A 12,718-nucleotide genomic window follows, 5' to 3' on the forward strand; every position below is an offset into this window, starting at 1 on the left:
ACGTTTAAATCACACTATATAAATTCAGTAGAATCAATCATGAATTAAAATAGTGTTGGGGAAATATTTGTTTACATATTTTAATTGTCTATAATGTGAAAATACACTGAACAGGCAACTCTGCCTCACGTGGCAAATGTTTTAACGCCAAGGACACTAGAACTTATTCAGGATGTCAATTCGCATCACCTTTGTAGTATGCCCTGCCCGGGTTAGGACGCCATGATGGTGAGCAGAATCCAGAAAATTGCACTGTAAACATGTTCTCGGCATGCTACTCAGCCATTAATTGCTGTAATAGACGATCCAAAAGACCAGATTAGTCATTTTCCCAAAAACAAAGATAGGTATGTTTTGTCGAAGTATATGTTATGTGGGAGTCCCACGCAGTATAGCTTAAAGGGGACCTATTTTTCGACCCTTTGTATTGAGTTGTGGTCTCTTATAGAGCAGCTGCACACAATAACCCGCACAGAAAACCTTTTAGATTTTGCAGATTCTGCACCTATTCCAGCTGTATTCCCTTGGATTTATGCTTCCTGTCAAAACGGTTTTAATTTACTCCACCCACGGCCTGCCTACAGGCATGCCCACTCCGCTGTGATTGGTCACAGTGCTTCCTAACTATGAACCATATAAGAAAGTCCACCCCTCTGTGACATCACAGAGGGCCACTTTTACCACGCCCTTTGAAACGAGCGTTTTGAGCCATCCCAAATTTCTTTCATGTCTCACTTCCAAATGCACAAACCTTATAATGCACAAACCTTATTGGAAGCACGAGAATACAACAAACCACTGTTGGCCCCTTTAAAGATAATGTTTCTCTGATTAATTGCATTCATGACAAATCAGTGATAATTTAACAGCCATGACTGAAATAAACGCTAAATCGTGTAAATACTCCCAGTTAATTTCCCCATACAAGTATCATTTTATAGTGTACTCCCACGCCAATTGTCATGCCTGTCATTTATAAACAAACACCCCCCTCTAGTGGCCACTGCTATAGAGGTAATGAATTACGTCATCACACAAACAAAGCATGGATAATGGTGAGCTCTTTGAGGCGGAACATGTGTCATACACGCGTTATTACAAATGTGGTGGCGTGTGGGTTTTGATGGTACTTCCATTTGCGTAGCATGTGAACAAAATGACACCTTACAGAAATTCAGGTTCTGTTAGGTCTTCATCATCGTCTCCTAACTGCAATGGCTGCATTGGAATGAAAGTGGCAACATCATGATGATCAGAGAACAAAGTAATGCTTTATTTTACAGCCTGTTATGATACATACAGTACTAGAATGCAGAATTCTCTAGAAGACACGGCTATCTGTCAGGCGTTTCGATTATGCATTTTTAAAGGCTGTAAAATTAAGCTTTAGTCATTAGTACCAATTGCAAATGTCAGACAGTGTGGAAAAATTACATCAAAACTAAACATACTTTTTCATCAGTGAATAGCCGACATTTTGGTATTTTTCTTGAAACATGAAAACAAAATCATTTTGAATATAGCTTCTCTGTATAGGGCAAAAAATTAAATTGATTGGTCAAAATATACACAAGTTATATTCCATGTAAGAAAACAAAAATGAGATAATGACATTCTTGAGATAGTCTTAAAGTATTGGGTCAGGTGTTTTAGAACCTGCACGGGAAAGCAAAGTGCTACACATACAACAACCACTGAAGACAGTTCACCAAACAACTTCAATGAAGACCGGACTCAAGCACCTTTCTTAGCTTAAAGCTAAAAGGGAGATTTGTCAACAAAGTTTAAAGTGTTTCTGATGTTCCTTCATTGTTCTGTTTCAAGTTATCGTGAACTTGACCCAGCTGCTGCCATCTCCTTCCATTTCCCTCCATTTTTTTTAAGTGCAAATAAACATGGATTCAGCCACATGCTTTGAAATAGTACTCATATATTTTAATTGATATACATACATGGCCACCATTGGCACATACGGATATTGCACACAGTCATGAAATGTTGCACATAAAAAATAGATATATTTTTTGTGGGCGAAAACATTCCAATAGTTAAAGTGGAATAACGCATAGAAGGTAAAAACCAAAAAAAAAAAGAAATGAACCAGACATGCGTGCTACTCCGTAATTGAGTGACTGACAACATACATGACTACCCAAAAGCCAGAGCATATCAGTAAGAGGAGGGGCGGCAATGGAGGCTTGTCAACAACTATTTCCAATCATTTCAGCCCACTGCTTTCTCCCAGCTATTTAATGTGCTTGGCGCTAACTCCTCTGCATCATCTTGCATCGAGGTGACCTCCCCTCCCCTTCCATGTTTACATGTAGGCCGATACCTGGATGGCAGGGGATAATGACAATAATGAGGAATCATGAAGGGAGGGAAAACCCTTTTTTTTTAGCACCACGAGTTGGGGCTGAGACACAAGAAAATGGAAGAAAACGGTCGTTAAAAAGAAGCCAAACGTTGCGATCCAAAGCACCAGGCCAGCGTGTAAGCATGCGGAGTGTGTAAGGCACCAGGTTGTTTTATATGCTGAAGAGAACGCTCCCAGTAAGCTTTTACCATATAGGCTCCAAAAATAGGTGGTCAAGGACAAGTCTAGTTTGCTGGTTTCCAGTCAACTCTAAACATAATGGAAGCAAACACTGAACTCAATGCTGAGGTAAATTGATCTGATTGTTGCCAGTTTCTCTCAACTCGACTGGCAAGAGTTTATAAAACTGCTATCACACATCTATGAGATGCGACAGAATTGGACCAGAGCCAGTTGTTTTTCCGTGTGGCAGCCCAAATATTTACACAATACTATCTAGTCACACCCCAACAAACGGCACCCGAATGACTTCACAAAACCAGACCCTGAAGACCCCAGGTGTGCTAAGGAAGTGTGATGGTGACGCTTTTAAAGACTTCCACGACAACACCAAGCCTTTGGGTGGACGTCACTCAGTCAAGACTGAGCGCGGTGCAGTACAGGCAGAAACATATGGAAGGGTCCTTGAGCCAATATTTTGGGAGACCATCGAAATCCAACTTTTTAAGTGCAGACAAACATGCAGCAACAGCACGCCTTACTTGGCACCATTGAGACATTTCGCACCATGTTCTGACCAACAACACTTCATCTGTATTTAGTGGCGTTTGCTACATGTTGTCATTACTATGCTTTTTTTTTTTTTTTTTTTTTAGTACCTTTTAACTCAACACATTGCATTAACGACGACACACAAAGGTAGTCCATAATATATCCATTTGCATGGCAACAATTTCAACTGAAACAAGATTTACAATGTCTTTGAATGCCTCGGGCAAATGTCAACACGTCAAGAACCACTGACCAGTTCAATATTGATTTGTATGCGATGCATATTGCACAACATATAGAGAGCACTTGATCCTATTTTTATACTGCATGGTTTCTAACCATTTTCCAAATCAGGCCTAGCCCTCATTTAATTGATGTGTAAACACATTTCTAGTCACAAGTATAAGGTAAATAAGATGGCGAGTACATGTGACAACCTTTTTTTTTGTTTTTTTGTTTATAAACTTTCTGGATTTTGGTTTCAAAAAATTAGAATATCTGATTTGTGCTGAAGTTATTAGCTTACACGAAAAGGAAATGCTTACTCTTTAGATGTCAGCAATTCCATTTGAACATTGCAAACACTTTTTTTTTTTTAGCTTTTAAGTGGTAGAAAAAGTTGTATCTCTGTTAATAAGGGAAATAAACACTCAGTTCAATAGTCAAGTAGGAAAACAATGTTCAAATATGTTATTACTTGGTTTTAGCAGCCAGTTACTGTATTAATGGTGGGTAAGTGGGGTAACATCCAGCGATGAGTGACAACATGTCAGAACTGTCAGTTTGTGGAGGTTTTCTTATATTGTGGGTGATGCTCCCGTGGAGTTAAACCATTAACAGTTAGATTTCTTTTTATACAGTAGAGTTCAATAGATTTGTTATTCTCACGACTTGTACATCAATCCTCGTCTCCATCATCCGCCTGCACCTCCTCTTGCTGTTGTTGTTGCTGCTGCAGCTCGCACGCTCGCTTCTCCCGCTGCTTCTCCTGGATCTTCTTCATCTCGTCGGCGTATTTGCAGAACGTATTCCCGAATTTGGACCACACTTTGTAGGGAACCGTGATGGAGTTGCGGTACGTGGGCTTCACCTCGCTTACCCTCATGAACACGCCGTACTTGTTGGAGCCCACGTCGAAGAAGAAGCGCTTGTTGTCCACAGTCAATGACGAGCCCTCCGGCAGCTCTGCGGGCTCCTCTTCCACGCCGTAATCGTCAATAAGTTTAGCCAAAGCGTCGCGGAACTCAATAAGTCCCTGGGCCGGGAGTGCGATGGTCTGGCCCTGCGTGGATCCCAAACCGGGCCCCCGGTTGACGGTCTGCCGGATCCTCAAGAACCGCCCCCTCTGGTTCTCTTTCAGGTCCATGTAATACTTCCGATTCTCCCGCACTAGGAACTCGCTTTTGAGCGCCCGCCGCGGCTCATCCTGCACCATACCGGGGTTGCTGGGACCCAGCTGGGCGTAGTGTTCGATGAAGTCCCCCAAGTAGTCGCGGAACTCCACCGCCACCGACATGGACAGAGTGAGGCGGCTCTTGTTGCCACCGGCCCCGACTTCTGCTATCTTCAAGAAGCGGCCTTTGGCGTTCTGCTTTACGTCCAAATAGAAGCGTTTGTTTTGGATGTCAACTCGCTTGGACGCCAGTTCCTGAGTCTCATGCTGGAGGCCGGAAGCCGAGCCCGCCCCTCCTGTTGCCAAGTGCATGGAACCGAAGCCTGGGCCCGTGGCCGCTCCTCCCTGCTCACTTCCACTGTCTCTGTCCGCCATGATGCTGCCTGCCTTCTCCCTCAGTCTACCGCAAAGCCTCCTCCAGTCACAGTCGGCGACGCTGCTCTCGCGAGATCTGCCGAGAGGTATACAAACATGAGGGGGAGGGATTAGCATTAGCATCCGCGACGCCGCTTGACATACGTGGGGAGAACTTTGCCTTTAAAAATGGCTACCAACAGTAAGTGATGTACTTGCTTGTCAGGAACGTTGACTGTTATATCCGCACTATCCTACACAGAACTACAGACGTGTTGTCCCCGTGTCTGTGAGATTTTATACGTAAAAAGACGTTGCTAGCTAGCCAGCTACTGCTTCGTGTCATCTGTCATTTGCAACTGACTGACTCCGTCACGTGAAGCTAAAACAAGCAACCGCTGCGAGCTACATGTGCTACGTGCCTTTAAACGTACCATACAGGACATGAACTGTGCAGTTCAACGCTATTTAAGTCAAAAAACAATTTAATTGTATAACACTGCTAACGGTAGCTAAAGAGCAAAGTGAAGCAGCGTACCTCCATTGGCGAGCTAGCAAGCTAGCTAAAGGCCGGTAACACGTAGATGGCAATAATGTGCATTTACCGTTCCACGTGAATACAAGGCAGCACATTCAAGAGCATGTTGGCCTTGCATGGTTATCCTGTATGTGACGTTAGAGCAACGTGGGCTTTGTTACACGAATGAGGAGCACAACGTGGACCCACAGAAGAGCTCTTCTACAGCACTGACCCCTTCTCTCAATAAGGACTCTTGCCTTTAATATATGTTACACCTGTATCCATCCCGCAATGACAGTACAGTTATGTTATATTAGTTGACATATGAGGAATATGTTTAAATACAATCTGAAGCACAATTCCACCAGCAAAGCACAATTAACACGCACCAGTTATTGTAATGATCACATTTAATGTAGCATGTAGTACAAATCAGTTTACTAAATATACACGCTTTTATTATACTAGTCACAGTTGGATTTGTATGCAGGACAAATAAATGGAAAAAAGTTAGTTAATTTATGGCTACAAAGTAGCAAATAGCCAATAATCTCTCTATGTTAAATGATATAAAACAGAAATAAATGCAAATGTACTGCATGTATGTCTAAAATCAAGCTAGTCAATAATAACGAATACTTTATGTACCAAAAATCACAGGAAAAGTAAACATACTGCAGTTATACCTTCTGTATCTCAATCAGATGATCTGTAATAATAGAACAAGTAAACACAATGGTGTCTATAATTTATAGTAAATAAGTAGACCTAGTTAGAGTTTCTGTACCTCAAATTATATTATTAAAAGTAGATAGGTATGCAGTGTTTTTGTGCCTTAAATGACAGGAAACCGTAAGTAAATGCGTACTGCAGTTCTATCATTAACAGACAAAAATAGACCTTTTGAGAGGCCCAAATTAAAGAAAATGTTGTTGAAATGCCATAAAAAATACAATAATAAATATAAAAAAATGCTTCTACGGCAAGTAAATAGAAAGCAACCTGCCAAGTTCAATGTCTGAGGTAACTGGGACATTTGAAGTCATATTATGAAACTCCGTTTCTTTCAATGACAGCAATGTTAAAACGAATCAAATTCTGCTCCTTTGAAGGACTATTCTAAAGCAGCGACATTTTTATTGCACAGGTCTTCTCATGTTCAATGCTGCAGGTTGGAAGAAAAATGACAAAAAATGTTTATTCACTTGTTTTATTTAACTATTTAATTGTCCAGATCAAATGAAACAATAATCAACATATTTTGATTAACGGGATTGAAGATCCTGTCAACCAGTAGCTTATTTGTGTTATTTGGATGATATTAGGGAATAAACTGTATTTAAATGATATCCATTGTTTACAATTGTCAAAAAATGTGATCACAAACATACGATCTGAATTATTTTTTAAATATAGGACTCTCAGTGATTTAAAAAGAAGGGAATACCGTTAGGCCTTGTGAATTAATCTCCAACATGCTCACAAAGCTCAACGGATAGTTTTCTGCTTTTTGTGCACACATAATAACAAATGAAAGATCTAAACACGTTTCGGCTTTTATGCGCCACGGTGGCGTTTTAATAATGATTTATATTGAATATATTTCCCCCTCATATTCACCACGGAAACGGGCGGAAACAGGCCTCCAAGATGTACATTAACCCTATCATGGAAGCATGTTGTATAATAATAGTAGCCGGCATTCATTCCTCCGCCCCCACATACTATGAAGATTGCCTTGTTAGGTAATTAGCGGTTTTGCTTTGAAAATAAAGGAAAGCTAGTTGTACATGACAATTTAATCCACGCGTGTGTGTGTGTGTTTTGCAGGTTCATTTCAGTATGTACTATGCACTGAAGAAAAACGAAATAAACGTCATGATGGAATAAAACGCATTGTATTGTATTTGCATGCTGTTTCACCCCCCCCCCCCAAAAAAAATCCCATCCACTTATCGATCATTATAAATCATAATGGTTATTCCTGCTTTCTTATTTATTTTTTATTAAGCAGTCTATTTTGTGCAAAAGCGAGTATACAACATTTTCGTTCATGTCGTTTCTCACCTTACCTCCACATATATTTTAATAAACTACATTTGTTGTTTTGCCCATGTGATCAATTTATAATTCATTTATCGATTGGACTACACATTTATTTCATACAAATATAGGAGGATGATGCTTAATTTTATTGCACATTGCTACGAGGCCTTAGCAAAGACCCAACACGTTTGTAAAAGCTTAGTATACGACATACATAAGAGCATACAATACAAATTTAAATGATATTAAAATTGGAGCGGTTAATGTTAACCAAATCATTACATGTGCCCCGCCCCGCTTTTTTAACTGTGTATTAACCAATGAATGTTGTATTTTGGTGTGTCTTGTATTCTGTTTACTTGCTCTATTCAACTTCATTCTTTTGTAAAGTGTCTTTGAGTATCTTGAAAAGCGCTAAACAAATAAAATGTATTATTATTATTATTACATAATGTAGTTTTTGTGTGTCTATTATTGATGAAAGCAAAACTAAAACAGATCTTACTGATATATCATATTAGACTTTTTTTTACCTACTAAAAGCGGCCCTTTTAAGGTTTATTAATCTCGTTGCACATTTTCGATGCTATTTAGTTTAGTTTTTTTTTTACTGCAATGACAAAGCAGAAAGTATATCCCATAAGAATATGTCCCTTCTCTCTCGTCGCATAATCTACAGGAAATAGAACCCTAGAGGATATCAAAAGTTGTAATAAATTGCATTTTAAGGTTTAAAATAAGAATTAAATAGAAATAATGCTACTACTATTTCAGTGATTGGTTTATTAAATCAGTAAAATGAGGCAGCAGACGTATACATACATAATAGCACTTCCATGATTGCTAAATTCTACTTTTAATCGCAGCAGCACAAACTATCCTAAATATCGCACAGAAATGCTGCGTGTGAGACGGGAACCCCTCCAAGTGCAACAATGGCTGGTGTGCTTGAACTCTGCAAAGCCCAACATGCTACATGCACGTTAAAAGGCCCACTATGCACTTCCAATGGCACTAACACTGCAACAAAGCGTCTTTTCTTCCAGGCTGGCGCCTTTAAACAAAACCTACCTTACGCTGATTTCGCCCTTTTTAAAGCATTGGCGGCGTGCAGCGAACGAGCCAACGGGACAAGCCGCGCATGAGGGCCTCTGCTCCGGGATCGTCTAGTCCAACGCGTCGGTGTGCTGCTGGAGCTCCCTCCCAAAGATGGACCAGGCAGAAACGGCGAGTCGTGGCACAGAGGAGACCCAGACACTCACCAAGCAGGCGCCGTACGCTCCACCTGTGATGTCAACACGCACTAGCTGTGATCTACAGGCTCTGGCTCCCTCTTCTGGTCATGTGGAAGAACTGCAGCGTCGCTCCTTCTGGACTCACAGGCACGACAACTCACTTTCTTTCATTATCCTGGTTCATTTTACATCACTTGACAATTTCTCAGACAACCAAGTACAACATGATGTTTTCTTATCTCAAAGCAATGATATTACATCACCAGAAGATCATTTAATTTATTGACATTATATTCTGTATATGCATTTTTGTCCTCTATGGATAGATAAAATCTCTACAAGCAGGGACATCCTGAGATTTCCAGTGATTTGTCCAATAAAATAGAACCTGCCAAAAATGTCTTTCATACTGACCAGTATGACCAAAACGTAAATGATCAGTTGAATATTTTTAAAGCAGTGAGTATGAGGTTGTTGAGTTAGTATTTAAAACAAGATGCAGACATGTATGAGGTGCAACCAGGAAGAAAACGGCTTCTTGCAGTACAACATATCCATGGTATAAATGAAAGTATGTAGCTTGAAATTGACAAAATGTGACAAAAAAAGTTAAAAAGCGACTGTTTTCAATGTTTTTTTTAATGTCTAATGTTAAAATAACTGTAAAAATATAGGCAAGGGGACTATAAACTGCTTAACATTGTAAAGCTTGTATAGATTAAGCATGATGGGACAATGCATCCTATTGTTCATGGCGTGCAGCTCTTGGAAAGTAAAGTTTATTTTTGTTCAGAAGCAGTAGGCTACTTTAAAGGTTAGATTTTAGAGGCCTATCAAGGCCTATCACCTGCACCATCAGACTAAGTGGTAATGCCCGGAACACCTCACCAGGAAGGCGTCCGGGATGCATCCGGACTAGATGCCCGAGCCACCATGCAGCTACCCTACCGAGGAAACTCATTTCAGCCCCTTGTATCCGTGATCTCGTTCTTTCGATCACAACCTAAAACTCGTGACCATAGGTTAAGGCAGGAACATAGATTGACCGGTAAATTGAGAGCTTTGCCTTCCGGCTCAGTTCTCTACCACACCACAACGGTGCGGTACAGCGACCGTATTACTGCAGACGCTGCACCGATCCTCCTACCGACCTCTATACTCCCACCTTCCCTCACTCATGAACAAGACCTCGAGATACTTGAACTCCTCCACCTGGGGCAGGACCTCATTCCCAACCAAGAGGGAGCCCTCCACCCTTTTCCGACTCAGAACCATGGCCTCTCATTTGGAGATGCCGAGTCTCATTCTAGAAGCTTCCCACAAACGCTGACGGTCACAGCCCGAAGACGCTATCTGGACCACATTGTCCGCAAATAGCAGTGATGAGATCATAAGGCCCCTGAACCGGAATCTTTCACCGTCTTGGCCGCGGAAAGAAATTCTGTCCGTGAAGATTATGAACAGAATTGGTGACAAAGGGCAAACGTTCACCGGAAACAGGCCCGACTTACTACTAGCAATGCAAACTAAGCTCCTGCTCCAGTTGTACATGGACCGAATGGTATGTAAGTAGCGTGCCACCAATCTCGTAGCCCTGGAACCCCATCCCCCAAAGGATGCCCCGAGGGACACGGTGGAATGCCTTTTCCAAGTCCACAAAGCACATGTAGACCGGTTGTGCAAACCCCTAAGCACCTTTTGCGAGGGTATACAGGTAGAACTGGTTGAGTGTTCCACGACCGGGATGAAAACCGCATTAAACCTCTTGTAGTGACCAACGGTTGTACCCTTCTCTCCAGCACCCTGGAATAGACTTTCCCAGGGAGGCTGAGGAGTGGAACACACCCCGGTACCCCCCGGTCTGCCAATCCAAAGGTACTATTCCCAACTTCCACGCAGTCATCGCAGTACCTCTGTGCATTCAAAGTGCCACCAATAAAATACATCTGCGTTTTTTGTCCATAACATACACCTGCCTGTACTGTACCATAACACCGCCACCATGGGTCACCCAATCCACGGTGTTCACATCAGCAACCCTCCCCACACACAACACTATACATGCTGTCTACCAATAGCCCTGCAACAGTGAAAACTGCGATGATTAATCGTGATGAGAACACCTTTCAAAAGTGCCAGATGCCATGAAATGTTAGCATTCGCCCACTCAAGTTGGTTACGACGACGAGTTGAGACACCGATGAAGATGACAAGCATGCAGATGAGCTTCCCTGATATGGTTTCTGACAGTTTGTGCAGAAAAGATTGGTTATGCAAACTCATTGTTGCAGAAGCTATCTGGGTGGTTGGTCTTAGACTATCTTGGAGGTGAAGGTGCTGGATGTGATGGTGTTACACGTGATCAGTTTTGAGGCCTGTTGGCCAAATTCTCTGAAACACATTTGGGAACATCTTACGGTTCATGAACACCTCTGGTGCACGTTCCTGCAGTTAGCATACCTATTGTATGCTTCCTTGACGCTTGTCATGTCTGTTGCATTACGCTGTATGATAAAAGCGCACATTTTGGAGTGTCCTTTTATTGTGACCAGGCTGTTTCATTAGCGTCTTGATATGCCACACCTGTGAGGTGGATGGATTATCGCGGCATAGTAGTGCTCACTGATACAGATTTCAACATAATTTGTCAACAATATTTGAGAGATGATTTACATCTTTGAGCTCAGCTCATGAAAGATGGGAGCAAAAACAGAAGTGTTGCATTTATATTTTTGTTTACTATGTATATTTTTAGCTGGGACAGGCTCCAGCACCCCCCCGACCCTCGTGAGGAAAAAGCGGTTGAAAATGAATGAATGAATGAATGTATATTTTTAGCTGGGACAGGCTCCAGCACCCCCCGCGACCCTCGTGAGGATAAACGATAGAAATTGAATGAATGTATATTTTTCAGGGATGTCCGATAATTATCAGTACAGATACATTTGACATTATCATAACCATGCAATATCGGTTGATAACGGTATCTGACTTTTTTGAGATATCGGTATTTGTATCGGCTGATATCGTTATTAGAAATTGAGAGTTGGACAATATCGGTATATTCGTTTTCGGCAAAAAAAGCCAATATCCAACATCCCTAACGGTGGCCTGCAACAGTAGAACTGCACTGCAATACCAACATTTGTTTGTAATATTTCGCCCCTCTCCTGTGGCTAAACCCTAAACCAAAATTAACAAAAACAGTCACTCTTATTGCATTAACATATGCCATACATCTTCAAACATAAGCTTCAAACATAAGCACATTCTTAGGAATTTCAAATTAGACTTTAAGATTAAGATTTATCAAACATGAGAGACCCAAGTACGACATTTAGAATCCTGACAGTTTTGTATGATTGTGTGAGGCTGATTACATGATTGTTATTGAATTCATTGCAAATGTATCATGAGCTCTTCTGCAGTTTTGAGCCTTTTACCTTTAAGGTGTCATACGCGTTGTGGCCAGCAGATGTCCCTGTTGATAAATCCTGACGGTACCGCATTCAGTCATCCAGGATCTGTACTGTATTTCCACTGCAACTATAACTTGACTATGACTTACAAATTCCATCCAGTGTGCCACTTTTCCTCCATGTTGGAGTACTTTGTGGCTGTTGAAATATATAAACGTGTTTATAAGAACTTCTTGAAAGTGTGAGCTGAAAAGTAAGTTTCTTGAACCGGTTTTAGCATACTTTTGGTCTTAGAGGAGATGCAAGTTGTGGTCCATCATCAGCTGCATGCACACCTGCCAGCCAGAATTTCTTTGGTGTGACGCCCCCCTCCTTCTCCACCTCCTCCTTTTGGCAATCTGCTCTATTTTCTGTCGGTCTGTGTGTGGAGTGTGGGGAGGAGGAGAGAGCCGCGGTGGAAGGCGGCGAGCAGGACCACGATCATGTTTTAATCCTCGGAATCAAAACTGTGCTCTTTTCCCATGCCGGTGAGACTCGGATGAGCAGAACTTGTCGGCCACTGCAGCATTTTCGGCGTCTTTTCTTGCTTGTGCATCCGAGGCTCTCACCCCCCACACCCACCCACCCTTACTGCAATATTTGGGCAAAGATAAGAGAGTCAAG

The 12,718-nt window shown here is 41.7% G+C and overlaps 2 protein-coding genes and 1 long non-coding RNA gene across 7 annotated transcripts in view; 2 read left to right on the forward strand and 1 right to left on the reverse strand.

Annotated features, from left to right (window-relative positions):
• Positions 1–1,246: 1,246 nt before the first annotated feature.
• Positions 1,247–8,688, reverse strand: puraa (purine-rich element binding protein Aa). Of its 5 annotated transcripts, none has more exons than XM_058088330.1 (2): positions 8,473–8,688; positions 1,247–4,932 (listed from the first exon to the last, which is right to left on the reverse strand). In XM_058088330.1, the coding sequence occupies exon 2, from the start codon at positions 4,854–4,856 to the stop codon at positions 3,987–3,989; it is 870 nt and encodes a 289-aa protein (XP_057944313.1). In that variant the 5' UTR covers positions 4,857–4,932; positions 8,473–8,688; the 3' UTR covers positions 1,247–3,986. The 5 variants fall into 5 exon arrangements, with proteins under 5 accessions (XP_057944313.1, XP_057944311.1, XP_057944312.1 ...); XM_058088328.1 differs by lacking the exon at positions 8,473–8,688 and adding an exon at positions 5,374–5,575; XM_058088329.1 differs by lacking the exon at positions 8,473–8,688 and adding an exon at positions 5,441–5,550.
• On the forward strand, positions 4,089–9,431 carry LOC131138937 (uncharacterized). Its single transcript, XR_009132172.1, has 2 exons — positions 4,089–5,037; positions 8,500–9,431. It is a non-coding gene; the product is annotated as an uncharacterized LOC131138937 (long non-coding RNA).
• Positions 9,432–12,576: 3,145 nt separating this feature from the next.
• nrg2a (neuregulin 2a) overlaps positions 12,577–12,718 on the forward strand; it is a 99,444-nt gene continuing 99,302 nt past the window's right edge. Inside the window, exon 1 of the mRNA XM_058087116.1 lies at positions 12,577–12,582. Coding sequence (XP_057943099.1) covers positions 12,577–12,582 — 6 coding nt within the window. The remainder of the gene's footprint in view (positions 12,583–12,718) is intronic.

This window comes from Doryrhamphus excisus, chromosome 11, assembly GCF_030265055.1.
Source record: "Doryrhamphus excisus isolate RoL2022-K1 chromosome 11, RoL_Dexc_1.0, whole genome shotgun sequence".
In the NCBI taxonomy this organism is placed as follows: Eukaryota; Metazoa; Chordata; class Actinopteri; order Syngnathiformes; family Syngnathidae; genus Doryrhamphus; species Doryrhamphus excisus.

Bases quoted from the DNA above. Each gene is read 5' to 3' on its own strand.
- puraa (XM_058088328.1), bottom strand. From the start codon at position 5,468: ATGTGCTGCCTTGTATTCACGTGGAACGGTAAATGCACATTATTGCCA. The intron at 4,933-5,373 runs GTACGCTGCTTC...ACCTCTCGGCAG, and splicing joins TTGCTAGCTCGCCAATGGAG to ATCTCGCGAGAGCAGCGTCG.